This window comes from Polyodon spathula, chromosome 20 (genome assembly GCF_017654505.1).
Source record: "Polyodon spathula isolate WHYD16114869_AA chromosome 20, ASM1765450v1, whole genome shotgun sequence".
NCBI lineage: Eukaryota > Metazoa > Chordata > Actinopteri > Acipenseriformes > Polyodontidae > Polyodon > Polyodon spathula.
The window spans coordinates 26110379-26135992 of NC_054553.1; the positions used below are offsets into that span (position 1 = coordinate 26110379).

Below are 25614 nucleotides of genomic sequence, written 5' to 3' on the forward strand. Positions count from 1 at the left end.
GTATGGCAGACAGATTCAGATAGAAGGAAGGGGTAGGAAGAACAGTCAGTGTCTAGCTAAGAAAGCAAGCTAGCAAATAAAATCCGTCTCCATCCTTTCCCAAACGAAAGGGAATGCCACCCAAAAGGACAAGAACATAATCTACACATTTTAGGCATTCAGAAAAACCTCATATTGTGATATTTTGAAAAACGGGGAGGTTTAAAAGGGATGGTGAAATTTGGATTGTGAAAGAAGAAACAGTAATAATATTAAATATAGGGAGACGGGTTGGAAAGCAGAGAAAGGGAATATTTAGAAATAATACAATTCCAGCGGTTTAAAAGGTTGAATTAGAAAGTACTCTGGGATTTATTGTATTACTATTACTTATTCTTTGAAAATATAAAATAAAAACCATGGAACTTAGAGTTGGAAACAGATACAGACTGGGGAGGAAAATTGGAAGTGGTTCATTCGGAGATATTTATTTGGGTAAGTGAACTCAATTTAACCATAAAATTAACAAGTAGTGTGTGTATGTGTATATGTATGTGTATGTGTATATATATATATATGTGTGTGTGTGTGTGTGTGTATGTATGTATGTATGTATGTATGTGTATATATATATATATATATATATATATATATATATATATATATATATATAAAATATATATATTTGCAACACGACGTACATACAAAAATACGGCAACAAAATATGTAGGTTAGTCGTTTATCTTGTTTTTTGTGTTATGCTAGAAAAACCAGTTTATCAGAGTTGTATTATATATTACACCGATCCAAGTTATAATCTAATGAAACGGTGTGCAAATAATGAGAAGCTCTTGTGTCCAAAGTGTACTTAGTAGTGATGTAGTTATTAAACATGTTCCTCGTTTTTCAATTACATAAGAACTAAATACTCTGTTTATTGTTAATTAATTCTCCCCCATAGTCAACGTTTGGTACACAACAATGTCTTGCTTGTGTTGGGTCCTTGTTATTTTGAGACCCCCCCTTTGTTACGTTAAATAAGAACTGGCACTTCAAACGGGGATATTTTACCTTTTAGTATAAATAATACGGTACAGTATACAGCATTATTATAACACGATTGTATTAATAAATGCAGTCTCTTTTAGTATTTGAAATGTATTAATTCCTTTGTGTTCTGATTACCGCAAACCAGTGCTATATGTGGATTATGTTTTCTATACAGTCCAAAATGGCTTGTTTTTCTTTTAGTATATGGTGGTCAATACCTATCGATTATAGAAGATTATATGGTTTTATTTGGTCGGACCTGAAATTAATTTTACACAACGGATCTTCTGGCGTCGCGAGAGTGTACTTCCTGTCTAGCATAGTAAACACTTCTTACCAAGGAAAACTATGCAGTATGATAGTGATTGTCACTCACTCTTTTAATAATATATTAATGAGGTATACAGTATTACAATCGGTGTTTAAAACTGTGTGGCCTGATTTATTTTCATAATTTGTAGTTGCATAATGTTTTCTAGTTATGTAGGAGGAAGTATACTGTCATTTAATCTTGAGTGATTGCAATTGGATATGAGAGCAGCAGAGACCTGAACTGTGCTTGAGCATTGACAGTAGTTGTCCCAACCACCCCATTTGGTTGATGCTGGTTTCAAGCTTTTAAGCATTTGGCTCGCCTTGTTGTTTTAAGGTCAGCATTTCCAGTGATCCTTGGTCATCCAGATATTTTTTTCAGAGATAGTCTGAACAATGTCTGCAGGGGAAAACAAACAGGCACACTGCTTTTAACTAGAGACAACAGCTTGCAAATGTAAAAACCTGTCAAGTGTTGTGGATGGGAAATAAGAGATATCATTATAGGTTAATCATTTCTTATTTGTGACCTGTTTGAGTATAATTTAAGCTGTCAGGCTTAAATCCAAGACCTGAAGGGAGTTCTCCAATCTACCAGGAAAGAGTGATACAATTATTTAGATTTTTCAGCTGGAGTGGTGGTGTACAGGTCCAAGCAATCTTATAAACTAATATTATGCAAATCCAATTGAAGGGTTTAATTTTGAAACCCTAATGCTTTCTGTTTTGAAGACAGTTTTTGTAAAACAGTTCAACATGCAAAGTTATGCGTAGTAATGCCTTAATTTACTAAGTAAGTTTAAACAGTCGCTTTAGTTGTAATGTGGGCTGGAAATACCGCAATATTTAGTATTTTAATTGTTTTGTTTTATTTATCTGTATGTTTGTCTGAGAACAAAGTTTTGTATAACTAGAAACTATCTAGTCCTGTGTCTCCTAATCTACTAATAACTCATACCTTGAGTGTGACACCTGACAACTTTCCACATGTAATGTCATACTCTGATACAATACCTTTCTGCTGAGTTGCAATAGGAGGCCCAGAAACAATTGTTTTACTACTGTCCCCAGGTACTTCCTAATGTGAGTGGTCATGATGACCTAGCCACCTCTCCAATGGTAGAACCCCTTGAATCCCCACCTGTGATATCACTGCATTTTTGACTGTAGTAACCTACTTTTCTGTTAGTAACATTCAGTCTCCATTCCATGCATAATTTCACATGAAAGACCCTGCAGTTTTAGCAAAAGTGTTCTTTCCCTCTCCCAAACACAACTAAAGAAAACAACAATTTTCAGGAATTTCTCTCCCGGTGCCTTTTTAGCATCTAAACATTACATAGCATAATTGCAAGGTTAAAAACCAGTGATGTATTGACTTACAAACCTAGGCCAAATCGTATGCAGCCTCACTTGGATCAAGCTTTTACGTGTCAATATAGATTATTTTTGGCCAGATTACCTTGTTACTATTGAAAACCAGATGGCTCTGGCAATGCTACTGGTAGTAACTCGGAAGTTTTAGTTACTGTGAAATACAACTGTAAAAACAAGGAAAATGCAACACTTCAGCAGTTTGGCTATACCACAGTGTTAGAAAAAGTAAAGGGATATTCCTACTTGGATTTATTTGGGCAGTTTATTTTGAATCAAGTTTGTATATGTGAATGCTCCAAACTGACTCCCATTTAGCTCATTTGGAAGTGAACTCTGATCTACTTTCCAATGCATAATGATTCAAACTGAGATTCTTTAACTTTCATGTTGTCCTTCCTAAACGCTTTCGGTTAATTTAATTTCATGTAACAATGCCTATCGGCAATTTATAGCCCAAACCAACCGAGTGGGAATGGCTCAATCAAACTGTTCAGTTTGTTTGCTCTAGTTGTGAGGTTGTATTAAATGTTCTCTGGATTTTTTTAAATAATTTACAGAATATAAAATCCAGTAAAAGTTCTTTTACTTTTATAACAACCACAAAAGCTGTAGTCTCTTCCCTTTTATGCCCTTTTTCTCCCCAATTGCACAGGGGATTCTCAGACTCTTGCCATGTAGAACTTGTGATTGCCTGTTTCTGTCTCAGGCTAATCATGGAAAAAGTAAGTCTTTGCAGTTCTCATGTTTTGAATGTGAAATTTGCACAGAAAAAGTAGGTGTGAATTCCCATTAGATACTCACTCAGTAAAATCACCATTAACCCTTAGCGGTCCATTTATTCAGAGCTTGTCAGGCGTGTCCGGTCCAATTTAGTTTCACAAGCACGGTTTATAAGAATTTGTTTTCAGAGAAAACCAGTTTAAAAGACACTGCATAGCAAAAGTACACTCAGTACTGCATCTCAAGTCAGACCCCACCCCTTGTTTGCTGTATTTTTCACATACCTCTTTCATAGTCGTGCAAACTGATAAATCCTCTCCTGATCACTCGTTTTATCACCAAACTCCTCAATAATGCGATCCAAGTCATTATTTTATTACTAATAATATCTCAAGGCTCTGCAAATGTCCGTGATATTGTTTGAGCACTGGATGCGGAAGCAGCTATCTTCTTTTGTTTATGTCCGTGTTATCTCTGTGGTGCAGAGGCTATGTGTCCGATCCCCCCCCCCCCCCCCCCCCCCCCCCCCTTTTTTTTTTTTGGCTCCTATCGGTCTCACTCGGCCATTGAAAGGTTTTCTCTGCTTTTTCCGGAGAAAGAACAACTAGAGACCTGTACTTGATGTCTCTTTCATGTTGGACTGGATTGATGTCTTTTTGCTTGATGTCTTTTTGTGGTCCTATGTCAGACCTGATCTGACATAGGACCGCAAAGGGTTAAATCAAAGCAGTCTCATTGAAAGGCACATTTTCGCTCTGCAGGATTGTCTTTTTTAAACCTTTGCGGTACTATGTTGGACCAGGTCCGACTTTACAATTTTCCCTTTCCAGTCTGTTCAAAAAGATGTAAAGCACAGGTCTCCAGTCCATTTTTTCTCAGAAAAAAAGCAGAGAAAACCTTTCAAGTGATCAGGAGAGGATTTATCATTAGCACATCTATAAAGAGGTACGGGCAGAATACAGCAAACAGGGGTGGGGTTTGGCTGGAGATACAGTACTGAGTGTCCTTTTGCGATTCAATGCCTTTTAAACCTGTTTTACTCCGGGGGGGGGGGTTTAAACAGTGTGTGTGAAAATAAATTGGACCTGAAGCGTCTGACAAGCGCTGAATAAATGGAGTGTAAAGGGTTCAATACTGATTTAATTTACAATGTTCATAAGCCGTATTGGTCAGTACATGTTTTAGCTAACTACAAAAAATACTAAATATCCGGTAATTGAAGTGCCAAATCAGGTACAATACTGGATGGCGCATTGTCTTCTGATAATGTTAGTCTGCTCTTTAGCTCCAGGATTTGATTTCTGAGCTTGTTTTTATCGGCTAAGTAATTGGGACTACTTTTTCCAGTACTCCTGCTGAGAAATGAACATGCTTTTCCAAACCAACAACACCATCACATTTGGCACCATGGGCAATTTTAGTTGGTTTGAGACCAGGGATGCTGAAATTGGAATGTTTAGCAGAGACATTCCTTGTAGCTGGTGGGGTTGATGGAGCAACAGTTGGAATCTTTGTATTGCAGCCCATGGCGTACATGCCCCTCAGAGATTCACAGTAGTGGTTCCCTATCACGGGCTTCTCAATGAGCAAAGTACCAGATCAGTAGAAATAACCAGGAACTCTTACTAAAATAAAGCTTGGTTTTGCTAATTTGTAAAATTGAGAGAGGGGATTTTATATTGTTGTATAGTAGTCTGTCCTAACAGTTGGAGCCCCATTTATTTAATCCATGCAGAGTTGGGGATGTGGGAAAGCTCTCTATTTTCCCTTTTCCCCAGCTTTAGAGCAAGACAGGGCTTCACTAAGAATAATGGCATACACATTCTCAGTATCCTGTGCTTTTATCCCATCATTCTCCTGGTGTAACTGAAGAGGCTTTGTAGAGGTGCACTAGATTTGACTGTCTTATGCAAATGCCTTGTCAGATACAGTGGTCTCCCTCCCTCTGACGAACAATGTGTCTCTGTGGGAACATTATTCAGCACACCCTTCCCCCGGGGTTACTGTTGTGGAGATCAGTTTGTGAAGGAACTTTGGGCAAAACTTGTACTTGTTAGAACTGATTGTGCCTCTAAATCCCTAAACACTGATAAGATTGAGGAATTCAGATCTGCTGTGGGATGGGAAGTAGGGATGGTAGATTCTGTTTAATTTAATAAATGTTAAAACTTTTAAAAATATATAGTTAACATAAACATTTTGAAAAGACGCTGTGTAAGGGGGGTACTATGTGTCCCCCTCTGTGCGGTCTCGACAACAGGAGAAAACATTAATTTTAACATTGCTATCTTGGGGGAAGTGCGTTGGCAGCAAGGGCTCTGAGCATTTTAAAATAAATAGCTTTCTGTAAATTACTGTATATACGTCTATATAAGTTTTACATTGGCTTTTCTACTCCTTAAATTGTTACTTGTTAGTCCATTAGTGTATCTTGATCACAACTGAGAAAGGCATTAAAAGTAAAATTGGTTTAACTTGAATAATTTTTTTTTCTGTGAAACCATAAATCGTAAGTCGTCTTCATTTAAATGCTGAAGCAACTCCTCTTCATTGTTGTATCATAACGATTGTAAGTGTGACCAGCAAAACACTATTTTTCATTAAACTTAACATGTTGCAATCTCATTTGTACGTGAAATGAAGGCTTGGCCTATTTAAAAGCCCATTAAGTTGTTTTGACAGAAATAAAAATATCTAAATTACTAAATTAAGCCACGTATATAAATACATTTATAAAAACAGTGAAGCAATATGAAAAAATAATAGCATTGGCAGTACAATAATGGTCGTGTTTTGATTGGAGGGCGAGCATTAATTGCATTATTGCAGAAATGTTATGCAGTCTATTCAAACAGTTCTAAAATCCAAATTGCTAATTTATCCTACACACCAAAGTCACACCAAACTGACTATTCCAAGTACAGTATCATGTTCTTTCAAAGAATCAATATTCAGTTTAAAAATAATAATTTACTAATACCAATAGTTTATTTATCTGACTGGCAGTAGTAGAAAAAAAGACAAAAAAAGACATAAAATGGAAGCGGTCTTCTGTTTTAAATAAATATTAAAAAATATTAACATTGCTCATCTGTGTTTGAATTGCCTTCTGGAACTCTGTCAACAAGAGACATTGAAGTTGAATCCGGTATCCTCCACAATTGAAATTTGGTTGCATGCCATTTGCGATCGTCTCAGTAATCTATAGTGTTATGTTTTTGGTCCGAATTTTATCGCATTCTTACAGTTCGCTTGCATATCTGGGCCCCACCTCCACCATGCTAGATCCAGCTTCATGGAAGCAGCCTAGGCACGTGACCAAAAGCATGCTGGACATTGGGAGGTGAATATCCAATGACAATTGATGCCACGTAACAAAGGTAGGAAGTAATATTAAAAAAAAAAGAGTAGTTATTTGCAGTCAGCAGCTTCTTAATATTTGACCCGTTCGTTTTTGCAAAACTAAAAACGGTTGACACTAACATTTAAACTCTAAATGGTTTACACCCTTCAACCCCAGGCAAAGATGAAAAATAGATGTTTTTGGTTGTAGTGAATTGTTTGTTAATCACACTTGTATAATTGTTAGTTTTTGCCATTGTAAAGTTCTGTCTGGTCGCATGGTGGTTGCCTCTACTGTATTTTCTTTTTATGAGTACAGTGAGTCACGCGATAGGTTGATAGATTTCTAAAGTCCCCATATTTCTGACTGCTGTAATCTACCACAGTTCTAGCTCTAAGTTCCGGATGTTTTCAACTTAAACCTTCCAGCCATGTCATATTGCTATGAGAAAGTGGTTATAAATGTTCTTGCACCACTTCTCAGACTTCCTGTTATGATAAAATGAAATATAGCAAAGTCATAGGACTAGAATTGTAGATTTAAACATTGTGTCTTCTGTGCATCTTTTCTAGTCAAAGTGAGCTTCAAATTAATTTACAGACTGAATTGTGTTTATATGGAGGCATCTGTCATCCAGTCAAACATTTTTTACATATGTAGGGTTCAGGTCATTTGCGTTTTAATTTGTACTGATCTCTATTTTTTGAGTGGCAGAGGTTGTATGTTCCTGAATTATTGTGGCAGTTATTGGATGTCTTCCTGTGTAATATCCAAGTCACCTTAATCCTGCAAAAGCATAATAAAATAACTAAATTCACGATAACTTGGACCTGTCACCTGACCACTGCATCATTTATCAGGCATGCCTTCAATCTGGGATCAGATGACCTGAACTCCAACCTTCTGGTATTTTGAAGTCATTTTTTATTTTGATATAGGCAATAGTGTTTCTTGCTTGGCATACTTTCCATTGTCAGGACTTTTCTCCCTTTTACCCAGTCTTTTAACGGTTTCCATACTGCCTGTATTTGACTCTCTTGTTAGTAAAAAGTGTGGAAGGTTGTATTTTTGTTTTTTTTTTTTTTTTTTTTTTTTAACTCCACACTCATCCCTTAGTCAAGAGTATTCATTCTAGGTGGTGTGCTGTGGAAATTTGTTTGAACTCTCCACCCTGAAGCTCTGAACCTGGAGAAGTTTGCACATATACAAGCTGAATGTAGCCAGATTTTTTTTTTCTTGGTCTGACAGCTGATTCACCAAGGTTGTGTAACAGTATTTAACTTGTACAATCATAAGGAATTGATATTGCTGTCAGGAAGTCCTGTAGATTTTTCATAATTGTTGTCTGTCATGACAGGCAGACATACGTCTATTTGTGTCCAACGGTTAGAAGCAGGTAATGTTTTGTTTATTGTAATAATACAAAGTGCAAAGTAATTAAGCTTGGAGGCCGATTAGGTATTTTGTAAAGGAGACTCCAACCTTTACACTTATTTTTTCTTAGTGCAGCTTGACAGACTGTTGTAGATTAATGGTTCGGCTCTTTGGTGTTGACTGCTTGTGAAAACTTGTCTTGTAAAAATGCAGCACGGCTGGTTTCAGTTCTGTGATTGCTGACCGCAGTATTAAAACAATTGTCGGGTCTGGCATCTTTCTACAGAAAGACTGAATCATTTTAAAGCAAACGTCTGTCTTTGTAGCCCTCATAGGTTAAGTGAACAGTGATGCTGCAGCCAGACAAGTAAATATCTATCTGATGCTTTTTCAGACGAAGACCATCCTTTGCAATCATTAGGTTTAGCATGAGTTACACAATTAAGTAATCAATAAATACATTCTAACTATAGAAATGTACGTTTTGCTTTAAGGCTGATATCGATGCAATTCTACATAATAGGCTACAAATTTCTCAAAGATCCATGCAACAAAATGCATGTAATTGTGTGTTCGTGCAAGTAAGACATTTATGTTCGGGCTATTAAACATTACTGTCGTGTGATCAGTTTTTAATTGTGTGCTTAAATTGGTCCCTTTCTGCAGTTTGTTTTGAGATATGTCTACAAACTACTGTTGTACACATTTTATTTAAACAGTCAATTCTTGTATTGCTAAATCCCATTTTAAGCATGCCATGCTGCTGTGAGTATGGTGTGCAGTCTGCTGTGCTTTTGACAGTTTTACGAGTATTTATTGTTTAATCCTAGTCATTATAGATAACTTTGTAGCAACAAGGTTCTTTCCAATGTAAAATGAATGCTGTACTGTCGATATCCAAATCTTGATAAATGTTTGTCCATATAAGGCACTATTGAAGCAGCATTACATTTGTTTTAGATAATGTGGTTTGATTAAATGATGGTGACAGTAATAGGAAATATATCAGGTTAGCTTGTATGTGTAATTTACGTAGATTAAGGGCATACTTAATTGAACCATGTTTTAGATAGAAGTGATTAACCCCTACCCTGAAATCTTAATGTCTTTATAAGGCCTCAAGTCGGCAATCTAAAAAGCAGATCTACGCTGAGGTGGTAGCTGGATTGTGACATGATGCCCTTTGACAAGTTTTGGATTTGTATGTGAATAGTTTAGCGATAGTGTCTGCACTCTGTGCATACGCAAGCATGCTAATGTACTGTATGTAAGCATGTTAGTGTGCTGCTGCTGGTAGATTGGGGAAGGGGATGCCTGCACAAACTGTTTGGAAGTCCTTGCAGTTCATTTGAGAGAGAAATACACAATTTATTTCTCACTGCCTTATTTACGGTTGCTGCCATTGGCGATCTCTTCAGAACTAATGAATTTCCAATAATACTAATTGTGTGCAATTAAATAGTGCTTTCAAATATAATACCAGTACTCAAAGTCCCTGGACAGCTCTTTTTCAAGTACATCCAAGATTGCATTTTACTGGAAACCATAAATATTTGGCCCAAGATGAGTATTCCACATACCGTGTAAAAGGAATATTCCCCATGTGTAGTTTTATTCTGAATAAGTATTTCACTTTTAGTGAAGATCGTGGTCAATGGTAATAGTGGATGGTTAATAGACAAGCTCTGCATCACTAACAATTCATTCAATGGCTGTTGAAATCAAGTGGGGAACCCTGCTTTTTAATTTGTGCTTTCTATATTTGAACCCCTAGTTGGCTAGCGGTATATAGGGTTAAGCTTTGCATCTGATCTTTTTGTTTTATAGTGAGCATTTTAGTAATAAAGTTCCCAAATTAACATTGTCACTGTATAGAGTAATGAAAACCTTAATGTGCAGGAGTAGACAAGACCCAACTATTCAGTTCCTTGTAAAGGCACTTGCCCCTGTCTAGCGCCCTCTTTAAACAATAGACTTTGAAACAATTGAGATACAAACTAAATCATTTGCACAGTGGAGTAGCTGCACAACAAAAGTAATATAAATCCTGTGTGCTTGTGCAAGATTGGTCTGTCCTGGTTTCTGCCCTGCGCAGGTCCCACAAAGCACTGGACTAACTGCATCTTCAGTAGGCACAGAACAGCATGTCTGAGGGCTTAAATAAAGAAAGGCAAAAAAAAAGCATTAAGAAACAGGATGAGATGGGTCCTGTGTTAAGGAAGCTGCACTTCCAGTGGGCCAGTTATATTACACCAGGACAGTTTGGAAGTTTTTTTTTTTTAAGAATTGAATGACAACTGGTTCACCAACTCTTAACATGTATGTAAATTTTAAACTAAGAGTCCTGATCTAGAAACTACTAATGATTAATTTAGAAGATTCATTTAAAAGCATGCTACTCATACATGCAGTGAACAATGAAATGTATGTGGTGAAAATTAAGCTTCTTTTACAGGGTGGTTCATTTAATAGCAGGAGTAAATGTAAAAAATAAATCAATTTTAAAGATCTGCCTCCACAAGCAAATGTTAAGCATCTGGAGTCAGGCTGTAAACAAGTTATCTGTGAAATAATTTTCAGTGTTTATCTTTTATATTTTTCTACACAGAATAAAACTGGACATGACAGTCCCAACCAACCAACAGAAGCGTTGGTATAAAGATCCATAAGAATCACCGTCCTTGCCTTTTTTAGTCCATTTTAACTCCTATGTTTATTGGGCTCACTGTGGCTTTGCGGTTGTCTATGTAATGTTGAATTGAAGTCTGATTTCATACAGATGGGGTGGAAGGGGAATGGGAAGACTACTGTGTGTAGCAATATCCATAAGCTGACTGTTCTGTTTATTGCAGGAAAACAAGCTACCGAAGGTACTAGCAGTGGCAGCATAAAAGGTTTGTTTTATGATGCTTTGTAACTTGTGGAGTTCTTTCGAAGAACTCTGCCTTTAGCAGCCACATTTGCATGTTACACAGAAGGTGGGAGATGTAATATTGGTGGTCACATCCACACTTCACCCTAATGAGTTTGTGTATCACATTTTCTATACTGATTTTTTTAAAAGGCATTTACAAGAACATGATGGCATAGTCTAAAAGTTGTGTATGTCCCCATAACATTTAAACATTACACTAAAATTCTACTTTTTTTATAGCAAAAAAAAAAAAAATGAAGAGCTGTATGGAGTTCCTCAGTATTTTTTTTTATAAATTTCAGCTTACAATAAGTTAGATTGACGTTTTATTAATACTATATTTATATGAAAACATTTAAACACAAACATTTGTTGAACAGTGATTCAAAAATAAAATGAACCTTCGTAGTACCTCCGCATGAGCCGAGATGTGTGTTATGCAACAACTGGTCTGTTTATTCGTCGCAGAGGGTACAGATCTTGTTCACAATAGTCTTTCCTGTATAGCAGTATTTCACCAGTGCATGTATGTACACCCACAATTCAGTTGTCAAATGCTGCAACAGTTCTGTGTTACCAAAAGTCTGTTGTCCAGTTTTGTCTCCATATACAGGTGATTTTTTGTTTTAAGGCAGTGCTGATTAAGTGTGAATGCAGGTGATTTGTTTGCACCTGATCCTGTACCACATCTTTATCTTATCTGGCTAGAGTTTTAGTATATTCAGCTGTTACCTGGTGTGTAAGTACTGTAGCCTTAGTACATCATTGTAATGCAGTTAATTATTACATTTCATCAGAGAACTGTTATTGGTTGAGATGTTAGGTGGTGGATTATTGTGCATTTCTATCAGATAGTTTTCATTCCAAAACATGTAAAATATGACAGTCTTCTTATATATATATATATATATATATATATATATATATATATATATATATATATATATATATATATATATATATATATATATATATATATATATACACACACACACACACACACACACAACACACATATCTACTATTATGTCTACTACTAAAAATAAATACATGCTTGTTTAACATTGGGTTGAAATTAGGTGGAGCCCAGTTATTCAAGATAAATGTCCAGTAAGTAATTCCTTATACTAAGAAGAACATGGACGGTTAAGTACAGCACCTCACTGCCATATAAGCACCGTGGTAGCTACTCTATTGTAGCTATTTATAGTTTAATTGAAAAGGATTTTCAAGCAGTTGATTTTTAGTAGGAAAAGATATCTAGCTATTTATATAATATATATATATATATATATATATATTATATTAATTAATACGGCATTATGCTATTTAATGTATGCTGTACAGTTATATAATGCAACTAAATATGCAAGCAAATAAAAAAAATTCTAAGAAACCATTGGTAACATTTGCAGAACAATAAAAAAAATAGGGTCTATCTGTTTCTATATGTTGAACTTCTGTAGGTCATTTTATTGTGCTGAAACAAACAGTCCAAACACCAATTATTTGATCAGAAAATTTGTTGTAAATGGAATGCAGTACATCTGCAGCTCAGCCTGTGCTACAAATGTTTGTTGCAACAGTAAATATGCAGTTGTATTATCAGTTAATGTATGCCTGTATATCTTACTTTCTTGTATGATTGTTTGCAGGCAGATGTTAAGCTTCTGGCAGGGCTGTTAATTGCCGTCTTCATTACCAATATAGTGAATTGAAACCTAAAGCATTGCACAAACTATTTACTTTGAATGTTGTATTGCTGACTTACCAATGCATGTCAATTACACATGTTTAAATGAAGGATCTGTTGGTAGGTAATGCTCTAGAATGGGAATGACCAAGAAAATGTCACTGGTTTTCACACTAGAATAAATATTAGTTACAGTATAGTTAAAGTACACCTTCAGTATTGTAATTTAGTAGACTACATTAAAATTAGAAGTTGTGTGGATACAATGTATAGTACACCTTTTTAAACTTAACTAATAAACATACTTGTTAATGTTTGTATCTGATACACTGTCATAATGAATGTTTCATTTCCTCACCCCATTGAAACAGTGTGTGCTGCATTGAGCCCAGGCTTCTTGTGTAGGGAGATGTTTGTGTATGTTCTTCATGCAAGTCACCAAAGCACTAACTGTTTTCTGTGTATTTTTAGGAGCAGATATTGCTGCTGGAGAAGAAGTGGCAATTAAACTAGAATGTGTGAAAACCAAACACCCACAGCTCCACATAGAGAGCAAGATCTACAAAATGATGCAGGGAGGAGGTAAGCAAAAAACATGCAGAATAAGCAATATTTTAAAACATCTGCATAACCTCTATCATATTACTGATATGAATCAGTTGGTTTGTAAAGGGTGTTTCACTCACTGGCACCTAGAAAGGATTAGAAGGTGTTTTGCTTTATAGGCTCTTTTAAAACTTTTCTTCTTTTGCCAGTCTTGTTCAGGTGTATACTTTATTTAATATTGTCTGCAGGTATATTTAAATTTATTGTGTCTAACTCTTAAAGGTAGCTTCTGGTTAATGTAATAATTGGACTGGTCTGTTAATCTCTCTACTCTTCGAGCTGTGCAAGTCATTTTGGCTCTTATTAGGCATCTGTTTGCATTGCTCCAAACCCGTTGTCTGTGTTTTCAAACGCATGCCTAACTCTCCACATTTTCTAGAACTGAAGCCATAAACCACTTCTGCACGTAAATGAGTACGAGGTCACCCTAGCTCACTTTACTACAATAATACCTGACCTGGCTCACTTTACTACAATAATACCTGTATAAATGAATAGCATCTAAGTAATTGGAAAATTTACAAATAGATGTATTGTATTTGTAGTAATTTATACAAATAACCCTATACAATTTGAATAATATTCCATGTTGTAGAAGTTACACATTTTGTCAATTGTTCAGCAGAATTGTGGGGGTACTACAGCATCTATTTTAGCTTTGAAGGTCTGCAGTTCCCCACATTTGTGAAAATAATATAAATATCAAGAAGGCCGTTGCTGCAAGCAAGGAATTATAGCCAAAGGATTAGAATAAGGGAGCCAGATTTTAAGTCAAAGTGACATGTTTGTTCCCTGAATGTTGATAGGCATTGTCTCAGCGTTTCTGTGTTAATCTGAAGCTCTATAGAGTAAGGTCACCTTCAGCTTCTCATCCATTTGCTTAGACAACTAGAGGGAGCTATTGCATGTCTAATACTATTCTGGATGACCACTTACTTCAGTTACACAAATGAGCATTAAATTTGATTTGGCTTAACTTTTTACAGTCTTATTTAACTTCCTCCTTAAATGTGTAATCTGTTTTAGTGTTTTAAACTGTACAGGCATTACATTTGCTTGTCTGTCCAGTTTTAGCATATTTTCAAAAACATGATTTGAATAGGTATTTAAGACTTGTTTGTTTTTAGTTGGTATTCCCACAATTAAATGGTGTGGAGCAGAAGGTGATTACAATGTGATGGTGATGGAGCTTCTGGGACCAAGTCTTGAGGACCTCTTCAACTTCTGCTCAAGAAAATTCAGCCTAAAGACAGTCTTGCTACTGGCTGATCAGATGGTAAGGGCAACTGACCTTTAACAAAAGCTTATTAAACTCTAAACTTGTAGATGGAAAATAAATGTAATTTAATCAGTTGTTTTCATGAAATCTTGGCAATGGAGATACAGTGGAGGTGCTCAAACATAAATGTGGTGAAATTTGGTGGACATTCCAAGCATTGAGCAGATCAGAATCTGGAGATATAAAGGTGCCTGTCAATCAAGTCCTTGTTTTTAGAAATTGGTTTTGGTTTACCAAACTTTATTTTTATTAAGTTTATTTTTTTAACTTTAGTCCTCCTACATTACATTGCTTTTTTGTACTCCCAGTAAACCTTTGCTTCGAGTTGAATATATAAAAATATATTTATTTTTTACTTTGTAAAGTAGACGCTTCCGTAGCAGTGTAATGGTGTTTAATTTGCAGGGCTTGAATCCTATTTTAGATAAGCCGCATTGAGTATATCCACTCGAAGAACTTCATACACAGAGATGTGAAGCCTGACAACTTCCTAATGGGACTGGGGAAGAAGGGGAACCTCGTTTATATCATCGACTTCGGCCTTGCCAAGAAATATCGGGACGCACGCACACACCAACACATCCCCTACCGTGAGAACAAGAACCTGACCGGTACAGCCCGCTACGCTTCCATCAACACACACCTGGGAATCGGTATGCAAGTTCGCATGTAATGTCAACTAGAAAAGAAAAATATACGTTATGTAATCATTGACTTAATGATTGACAAACATTTCAGCTATAAGTCTAAAACAAGCTTTTTTTTTTTTTTTTTTTTTTAAGCATTTCAGTATTTTCATAATAGTAATTTGTACTTGGTGGGAAAGCATTTTTTTTGCATGTTTCAGAATTTCTTTTATGTTATGTAATTAATGCTATTAGTTTGGTTGTCCTTGTTTTATATAATAATTGGCACTGTACAAGTTCCATCGACCTGTGTTGGGTTTGTTTGACTGTTCAGTTCATTGCATGCTAGTACTTCTCTTGAACTAAGTGGCCAGAGGCCAATTTCTGTATTATGACACGTGGTTCATTCTGTTTCAACTTTGTTTACTCCCCTACCCTCAACAGAGCAGTCGCGCCGTGATGACTTGGAGTCCCTGGGCTATGTGCTGATGTATTTCAACCTGGGCTCCCTGCCCTGGCAGGGCCTCAAAGCAGCCACCAAGAGGCAAAAATATGAACGAATCAGCGAGAAGAAAATGTCAACCCCCATTGAAGTCCTCTGCAAGGGCTACCCATGTATGTTGCCCATGGTTTAAAATCCTACAACACAGAGGGTTACATTGAACAAAGCATTTCATAAACTTATTTTAAATGGATTGGGGTATTAAAGTCAAGCTCCAGATGACTGGAGCCATTTTGGTGTGTTCATTTAAACAAATTGTCTTGCTTATTACCAGGCCATTTGAAATGATAGAACCTTTTGTGGTCCTATGTCTGACCAGGTCTGACTTTAAAATTTTCCCTTTCCAGTCCGATGTCCGACCCTGTCCGAAATCATCAAAAAGACGTAAAGCACAGGTCTCTAGTCGTTTTTTTCTCTGGAAAAAGCAGAGAAAACCTTTCAATAGCCAAGTGAGATCGATAGGAGCCGAATGAAGACGATAAAAAGCGGGCTTGCATCAGAGATAATACGATCATAAACAAAGGCGATAGCTCCTTCTGCATCCAGCGCTCAAAGAATATTACGGACATTTGCAGAGCATTTTGAGATGTTATAGTAATAAAATAATGACTTGGATCGCATTATTGAGTTTGGTGATAAAAAACAGTGATTATGATAGGATTTTTCAGTTTGTACGTGTGAAATACAGCGAACAAGGGGTGAGGCTTGGCAGGAGATGCAGTACAGAGTGTACTTTTGCAATTCGGTGCCTTTTAAACCTGCTTTACTCGAGGGGGGATGTATATTTAAAACGTGTGTAAAATTAACAGTGTGTGTAAACATAAATTGGACCTGACGCACCTGACGAGCGCTGAATAAAAGGACCACTAAATGTTAAACATACACTATACTATAGAGCAGGGACACGTGGCCCATGGGCCGTATGCGGCCCGTTTATCATCTAACTGCGTGCCAGTGTGTAGTTTTGTGGGGTTTTTTTTCCAAACCTTTTAACTTTTTTTTTTTTTTTTTTGCATAAAAAGCAGCACACCTTTTTTAATTCATACTGCGGAGTGTAATTGCTTCTCATCAACTAATTTCATGAGTTTTCAAATGCACAAACCTGCATCATTGAAAGAACCCATTCCCAACATAGGAGGCTTGTTGCTAGGGGGGTGATGTCACTACCCTGTGCCTTTTGTGACATTGCTGCTTGCTACAACTGAGCAACTCGTTGGCTAAAATAAAAACTACTTGAGCCAGTAGATTTTTTATTTGCTTTGTATTAAGCACTGCATGTGTAATATGGTAACAGTACAATATTAGTGCTTTAATTGTTTTATGTATTTGCTTGTAGTATATCGTGCAGTACAAAATTAAATTTACAGTAATTCTAATGGAAATTGCATATATATAAAAAAGCAGTTTCCCTTAGAATTGCTTTGTATATATTAGTGTATAATATCTTGCACTTAATTACCACCTCACCAGAAATTACTACACTGTTAAAAAAAAAAAAAAAAAAAAAAAAGTCAAATGAAAGAGAGCTCTGTGAGATGTGCGATGAATATAAAAAAAAAAAAAAAGAGGATCAACACAGCGGCTCTTGAGCCTCTATTTAAAAATTTGACAGCAAAAAGTAAACAAACCAGATTATGCGCGTGCATGCATAGTGATCTCTGGAAAGCCATCTGGGTCAAAAAAGCGTTGGTGCTTTAGAATGAGTCAATCTCATGGCACAGAATAAAGAAAAACTTGTCATTCTGAAATGTCTTGATTAAACAGTAACCAACTTGCTGGAAATGTTTTGTAGTGATTTTTGTATAGATTGTTACATTTTTTGTTGTGACTTATGTGGAACTTAATAAATGAAAATTTGCTTTCTTCCCAGCACTAGTAAATCTGCATGTGCCTATGTGTAGTGCAGCAGTGGGTTAAACTTGGATTATTCTTTTGACTGTGTGCTCTAAACATGAGGTTAAACTAGCTGTCTGGAAGTACTGCCGTGATAGGTTTAGTTGTGCACCTTTGCTGTAGAGAGTTGCAAATACAATATTGGGGTATAAAACCATTTTATGCTTTTCTTTACAGCCGAGTTTGCAACATACCTGAATTTTTGCCGGTCTCTTCGTTTTGATGACAAGCCAGATTATTCATACCTGCGACAACTCTTCAGGAATCTCTTCCACAGACAAGGGTTTTCCTATGACTATGTGTTCGACTGGAACATGCTTAAATTTGTGAGTATTGTCCCCAGTTTGATAAAAAGAAATAGCTTTTTAAAGTCCAGCTGAATGTTTGACTGCACAGCCTCAGACTAATAGAGCAGTGGAAACAATTCTTATGCAATCTGTATTTAAGTACAGCTGTGTGTTTGAGACATTTGGTAATGGGCATGTCATGATTAATGAAAGTAACCTAGTCTTGCCTCAGTGTCTTGTTTGACGTGCATTCCTTTTGTTCTCAGGGTGCCAACAGAGCTGCTGAAGATGCAGAGCGAGAGAGGAGGGAGCGAGAGGAGAGAATGAGGCACACACGGAATCCAGGCACTAGGGTACTGCCACCCACAACAGCTGGAAGGCCCAGGGGAACCCAAGATGTCGCACCACCCACTCCCCTGACTCCCACCTCTCACACTGGTAGGAACAAAGGGCAAGTCCAGATTCTTTGTCCTAAAATCCTTCAGCGTAAAACAAGTTGGTATGGAAGTCAATGCTACGGTGTTCATTGTTCAGTGGTAGCTATATCCTGACCTATACATTAGCTGCAAATAAGATTCAAAACCCTGGAATCGGTTACTACAAAATCAGTGACCTGTGAAAAGACATTTTGTTGATTTCACTTTTTTTAGTGCAGTCTTTTTACCACAAGAACTTGAGGTTGCTTTTTGTTTTTGCTATGTTTCAATATGACCGGAGTTTGAAAGCTTGAATAACATAGTCGTCCCTGTCGCCCCCCCCCCCCCCCCCCCCCCCCCATGTAGTAGAAAAAAAAAATCAACCAAGTTGTTGTGTACCTCAGATTGCAGGCTGGTGAAAGTAGTCACATTGAGTATCCACATGATGTAGAGATGTGTGCATGTGAAACTGACTGGGGGTGAGAGGGGGGTGCTCAGGCAAAAAAAGAATGATGCAAGCAGGTGGTTACTAAACTGGGACAAATCTCATCTCCTCTTTCAATAAGCTTTAGAAAGGTTTGTAGATGGACAATGCTGATTTGCTCTTTACAGCCCAGTTTAATGGTGCTGATGAAAACGACATTAGCGAGATGAGATGACGCAGGTGTGTGACTTGACCCTTTCCTTTTTGTTTGTAGCAAATACGTCCCCCCGCCCTGTATCGGGAATGGAGCGCGAGAGGAAAGTCAGTATGAGATTGCACCGCGGTGCCCCAGTCAACATCTCCTCCTCTGACCTCACAGGGAGGCAGGACACCTCACGTATGTCAACGTCACAGGTATGAGTAAGACTTCATTCCCTCAACAGCAAAGCCTCACATCAGAGTCCTTTCTTTTAGGTTTCACAGCCCATTGTTGTAAAAGTAGTAGCAGCAGCAGCTGTTCACCCCCTGTTGTGTGCATGATTTATTTTTTTTAGTATTTAGACATTTATTTAAAGTTGTAGGCTCAGAAAAGGGATTGTCCCAGTTGCTTTGAAGCCTGACATTCAAAAACCTAACATTTATTAGCAAGAAGTTTTGCAGAAGATTGCATATTCATGTTTAGTTTACAGAGATTAGATGTGTACAGTATTTGCAAACATTATTCATTGTGGTGCATCTTGGGGATAAGCCACTACACTACAGTTTTGATTCATGTACCCAGGGTCTGTCATGTATGTTCCCCCATAGCTGCTGACTTTGGCTCAATTGAGAGGAGCAAAGGAGCTTAGATTTGTAACTAAACAGTTTTTCAATGTAGTTCTTTAAAATGCTTGCACGTCCAGTAAAGGCGCTCTGCGTGAAGTGCAGATGCGCCCTATAGCCTTGAGATTGCAGGTTCGAATCCAGGGTATGTCATTGCCGAACATGGGTTCCTAGGAGCCAAACTCCGCCCAGGTAGGGAGGGATTAGGTCGGCAGGGCAATCCACGATTCACTGCACGCCAGCTATTCAGATCTATGTTGTGTTCTGGCATTATAGGTCTGGTGGCTTCGCTGTGGATCCGCAGTGCAAAAAATGACTGATTGGCAGGAGCACGTTTCGGAGGACGCGTGTTTCAGCCTCCGTTTCCCGAGTTGCCGGGGGTTTGCAGCGGTGAATCAGGATAAAAAATTGGCGATGACTTTTTTTTTTTTTGTGTGTGTGTGTATGTGTGTGTATATGTATATATTGATCTCAATTTAAATGCTGAATAACTATTCCTGTTGGGGGAAGGGTGGGAGGAACTATTACATAATTGGTTAAAAACCGGAATTTGGAAATGACTAGGTGTCTTGCATGCCTATATAAGCAAGTTCTTGTACTGGTATTAATATTTAGTCAAGCTGGCCAGTCTCAGAAGTTAATTGAATGACTCCAGCAAAGGCCAGAAGTTGTGTAGCTTTCTCCTACAGTAAAGATGGGTTTCCCCACACATGAAAACTGCTTTGTGCAGCATATTCCAAGTAGACTTGCTTTAGTGGGCTGAAATCTCTATTTGGGTTCTGTAACCAGACATTTTATATGCTTGCAGCGTTTCTAACATTGTGGAATGGTCATTGTCTTGTGGCAAAGCTTGCTGTTGGCACAGAGTAAAAATTTTAAATTAAGATTCTCCTTTTAGGGGTAACCTGTGGGATAAAAAATTGCAGTTGAGGATCTCCATTAGCTTATCTCTCGTTCCCGTCGTGCTGAAGTGGGCTGCATCAGCCAATACATTTATAAAACCTTAAAAAAGCAACTGCCCTTTTCCTGTCAGGTTTGAGATATATTTATATTTTGGATAAAAGGTTAGAGAAATTAACACATTTACTTGCATGATTTGGTAATCCAACCTAGTGTGTTGAGTCCTGGATTGTCTGCAACAAGTAAGAACTGCTATTTGCCTTGGTGTCCATTTTTAAAGTAGCTGTACTTTTGTATTGACAGAAACAAATGAGTCCAGTCTGCATGAACAGCATTGTCAGTTACCCTTCAGTCCTATCTCTTGATCATTTTTCTCCTCCCTCACACTGTGAATGAGGAAGACACTTTTTTTCTAGGATTGTTTGAAATCTTTTACTTTTTTTTGCTTTTGTTTAATTGTTAGTTTACCTGCGTACCATGAATACCCTCTGGTCTATTAGACGGACAATATCGATTAATATATATTTTTGAAAAGCATGTTGGATCTGTCTAACTCTATGTTTAGGTCCTTTTCTGATTTCACATTCATAAATGGGAAGTCATAAGGTTGGATTACTAAGTCATGGTGGTTTTTATAATTTTCTGGCCAGTTGTAATGTATTCTTTCTTCACAAATGGCTGTCTTTTCCCCCCCACCTCAGAATAGCATTTCCTTTGAACACCACGGCAAGTAGCTGCTCGCCATGTTCTTGTTTGAAGGCAGCACTGGGTGAGTGTCAGCTGGGTCACTCTCATTATAAACTAGACACATACAATACAGATCTTCTGACATACATATATGCATAAATAAGATTCATGCTACATTCCCTATGAACATCCCTTTAAGGCATCCATATAATTCATAAACAATAAACAATTCATAATGCTGGCTAGAGAGTGAAGTTACAAAAGTTGAAGGCTTCATTTGACCATTCAGTATTATTCCATAAGAACCCAGCAGTCACCCCCCACCAGAGAAGAAAGCCCAACTGCCCCTAAATTTCGTCTTGGAATAGCAGAGTAGGCGTATATAGGCATAAATCATCTGCTTTGTTACATTAGTTACCAGAATGCTGCCTTGAGTGCAGGAATGAACTTTCTGCCCCTCTCATCCACCTAGAGTGGCTAGCAAACATTTTTTGGGGATCATTCATGCCTGTGAGCATTGACAGATTAGAAATTCTAGAAGACTGTTGAACTTTAAGGTCAAAAACTAAAATGGTGCTCCTATTGCTTTTGTGCACCAACAGGTTTGTGCTTGGCTTTTCTGCTGTGCTTCCTGAATTTGTCCTTTTGTCTGCCTGGGTGTGGCTATTTGTGTTTGATTTAAATGTGTAGTATTGTTCAGGGCAGGAGTCCTGATTCTCCTTCAAGAAGTGGGTCTTGTGAAGTAAATGTGGTTAAATGCCAATGAAAAGCTTAAAGCCCAGATGTCTAATGTATGTTTGTATATATTTAAATGAAATATTATTTGAATGCCCAATCCAGACATTCTCAACTCCTGTTTTCTTTTGAAAAAGCACAGTCTGTTCAGGGGAGGGTATTAAACAAAATAAACAGCAGTAAGTAAACACTTTATAAAATAGTTAGTCAAAATGTGTTCTATTTCTCTCAACTCCAAGAATGTATTTGCAATATTGTAACTTTAAAACAATGTGCTGTATGTACTGTGACCATAATGGATGCACTTAGGGTTTCCTGCATGTAATGAACTGACCTTGTTAACACTGGTGGATCAATCTTTTATTTTTTTTAAATACTGTTGGAGGTTGCTGAAATTGATTGCCATGCTGTACCCTAATTTCCTTTCTCAGCCTGTTCCATGCATGTATTACACTTTCACCTATTACACTTTCACCAATTACTGAGCAGAGGAACTTTATCTTGGAGCTCCTTCATTGATCTCTCTCTTTCCCAGTATTTGCTTTGTCGTAAAAGCAATAGGAGTGCAAGAACTGTAATTCTTAGGGGACAATGCAATTGAGAATCTTACATTTTCAATATGAAAAATGCTCATCACTAATATTTAACCATTTCCATGTCGAGATCGTATCGTGATGATTGGCTAGATATGCACAAATGTAATTTTACAAGCACCATCTTAAGTTGGTGTGCAAGTTGTGTGTCTGTTTGCTTTTTAAATGCATCCTATGTACTTTTGGGTAATAGAAAATACTTTTGAAACTCTACAGTTATAATTAACATAAATGGTCTTTGCAACAGGTACTGGACAAAGTGGAAGGTTCCACTTTTGGGTTTCAAAAGAGAAAGCTTGCATGAAGTTGTCACTTGTAGGTATCATGTAATGCATTCCAAATATCCTGAACAAAGGGTCTGGCTGTTTGACTAAATAAGACAGAGTAGTCCTGACAAGTTTAATCGGGTGTGTGGTTAAAAAGTTACCTTGCTGACATTTATTTTTCTTTTGCGTTTTTCTGCATAGATCCTATCTCGAGTGGCCCCCAGCGGTCTCCAGTCTGCTGTACACCGATGAAAGAAAGCTATTTGCCATGGAGGGCAGATAATGCATGGCTGATCTCTACTAGTACTATTCCAACAGCTTCACTGATGCAAAAAATAAATAAACCCCAAAATGAACAAATAAAAAGAGCTTATGATGCCTTTTAAAGAAACAAAACTTCAGGTTTAAAAAAAAAAAACTGCATACAAAAATAGGAACAGAACCATTTTCTGCAGCCCCTGCTTTTGCCAAGCAGATGTTGCAAGAAGCCACTTGCTACAAGCACCATTTGAGTAGCAGCAGAAGTGGGCTTTGAGAGACGATTTACCAAGTGGACTGGCTATCTTTGCCATTTTTGTTCTCCCTCCACTGTTGGCAAAGTAATGATTTTATTATCCTACTGTAATGATAGACTAACACTTTTTAAACTGTTTTGTTAAGCTAAATTTAACAGGCTCCAGTCTGTCTAGATGGGTAGTATGTCGGTGTATTGCTTTTATTGTCTGATTATACAAAAAAAAAAAAAACTTTTGAATTTAAGACTTGAAATTCCTCATAAGCCTCACAGAAAATGTTTCACATGAAATTTAAAAATAATTATTAAACTTCACCTTTTGTTTTTTTGTATGGACCCGTTTTATGCTTAGTGGCCCATGTTCCTTTTTTCTATTTGACTAAGGATTTCAAAACATTTTTTGCTAGCTTGTTTGTAGAACCTTTTCAAGTTTTTCTTCCACATTCAAATACTTTGACCACTGACAATTCTGAGTTGTGTGCAATAATGTTCTCTGAATTTCCTAGTGATGCCAGTGGTAGGTACAGTGGCAACTAACATCCCTAAACACCTTTTAAAGCCAATGACAATGTGGAAGGAGGAACTGGGTAACATTTTAAATGGGTATCTTTTTTTTTTTTTTTTTTTTTTTTTTTTTTTTACACAGATTTCTGTTGTATTTTAATCTTTAGAAATAGTCTTTGGTGGGTTTCCTGGTTTCGCTGAGACTTCCACATTGAAGCGCTCTGTACTTTGTTGCTATTTGTCGCAGTCCCATAATATGTTTTATATTGACATTTTACACCATTTCAAAGCTGTGAAATAATAAAACCTGTATAATTGAAATGTAAATGTATCCATTTGCTGTCCTGTGAATCATGCTAAGTTCTGTCATTTTAACCTGAGCTATCAAGCCTTCTTTAATAGACTGCAGGGACCTGGTAGAATAGGGCTTTAGTGTTCATGCCTCATTGACTAGCAGTTCTTGGGACACTTAGTTTTTTGCCAACTCAAAGGAGCAGTATTTATAAAAGGACCTCTGGCTCTTAAATGAACCTTAAAGGGGTTAGACAAAAGGGACTGGTGTCTCATGCTAAACAAGTGGCGAGTCATGGTAAATCCCCATTTTATAACTAGCTTCTTTAAATAAGTGAACTGATCTTGCTTTTTTAATATACATTTTAAATGGTATCAAAAACAGACTTGTGATTTTTGGTTTGTCAAAAGTAGGATAGTCTGTCTTTTAAGTGACATACTTTGCTTTTAAAAAAAATAAGTAATTGGCAAGGAACACTGCATGCAAACTGGGCTTTGGCAAAGTTTAATAACTATTGCTAATTAAGCTGCATCATAGAACTGTGTACAGTAGTGATTTCTTCCTTTTAAGAAAAAAATAGTCTTGCTGTTGGAATGAAAGTTTGACTGAGGCATGTGCACAAAAACCTAGGTTATATACCTGAATTTATAAGATCTCTGCTTTAACATTGCTATAAGGGAGAGGAGCTGTTGTGTGGGACTTCGCGTTTGTAATTATACAGTTTACACTAAAACATTACCCCTTTTTCCATAACTATTACCTTGAACTGTTTCAATTGAGTCAACTTCTTGTGTATGTCTGAATCATTCTCCTGACCTATTTATCATTCTCCATTATGGCTGACCACATCAACTTTCCACATCTCCTTCTCCCTTTACATATTAGCAAGTCTGTAGGATCCTGTCTAATGGTAATCTATTAGCCCTTTTTTTGTTTTCATTTGTATTGCCACTGTATTTGTGTACTTTAAAATTGTGTAAATAAATTATTACTTGTAAAGGCTTGTTTTTCTACTCATTTTAAGTCATTCTATTGACTTAATACTACATAGCCGCATACATTACACCTAACATTAGTGAGATGACTTAAAAACAAGACCATGGCAAGTTTCTGTAGATTTGCTTACTCCAGGTGGTGACAAATTTGACATGGGGATGAGGTTTATGTGTATGAAAAACACTCAACCAATTTGTATAGGAGTAGCAGATTGGTGCAATGTATGGGCAATGTGTATTCTACAATGTGCCTTGAGGCCACATAGCAAGTCCAGATACTAGTGTGCCAGTTCTACAAAAATATCTGTAAAATTAACTCAATCCTGTGCAAGCACACTTTTAATATGTTCTGAAAAATGGATTGTCAACAGTAGAATGCCACTACTCATACTGTTCAGTTTTGTGGCTAGACCTCTTAAAACAATTACATGTCCTCATTTGAGTTCTGATTTAAAACCATCCTTGTACGGATTTCTCTCGTCTTTAATCTGAAATACCTTGTTACTGAGCA

General features: G+C 37.0%; 1 protein-coding gene across 6 annotated transcripts; it reads left to right on the forward strand.

The window, feature by feature from the left end:
• On the forward strand, window positions 1–25107 carry LOC121295288 (casein kinase I). Of its 6 annotated transcripts, XM_041219745.1 has the most exons (11): window positions 1–474; window positions 11008–11049; window positions 13234–13344; window positions 14496–14644; window positions 15072–15300; window positions 15718–15888; window positions 17846–17994; window positions 18222–18393; window positions 19070–19209; window positions 21219–21286; window positions 23000–25107. In XM_041219745.1, the coding sequence occupies exons 1-10, from the start codon at window positions 399–401 to the stop codon at window positions 21249–21251; spliced, it is 1272 nt and encodes a 423-aa protein (XP_041075679.1). In that variant the 5' UTR covers window positions 1–398; the 3' UTR covers window positions 21252–21286; window positions 23000–25107. The 6 variants fall into 6 exon arrangements, with proteins under 6 accessions (XP_041075679.1, XP_041075684.1, XP_041075681.1 ...); XM_041219750.1 differs by lacking the exon at window positions 21219–21286 and having other exon boundaries at window positions 18222–18406; XM_041219747.1 differs by lacking the exon at window positions 11008–11049.
• Window positions 25108–25614: the final 507 nt, after the last annotated feature.

Excerpts from the sequence above, each read along its gene's own strand:
- LOC121295288 (XM_041219744.1), top strand. The coding sequence starts at position 399 with ATGGAACTTAGAGTTGGAAACAGATACAGACTGGGGAGGAAAATTGGA. Across the intron at positions 15,889-17,845 it reads CCTCTGCAAGGGCTACCCAT|CCGAGTTTGCAACATACCTG; the intron begins GTATGTTGCCCA and ends TTTTCTTTACAG. Across the intron at positions 19,210-22,999 it reads CACGTATGTCAACGTCACAG|ATCCTATCTCGAGTGGCCCC; the intron begins GTATGAGTAAGA and ends TTTTCTGCATAG.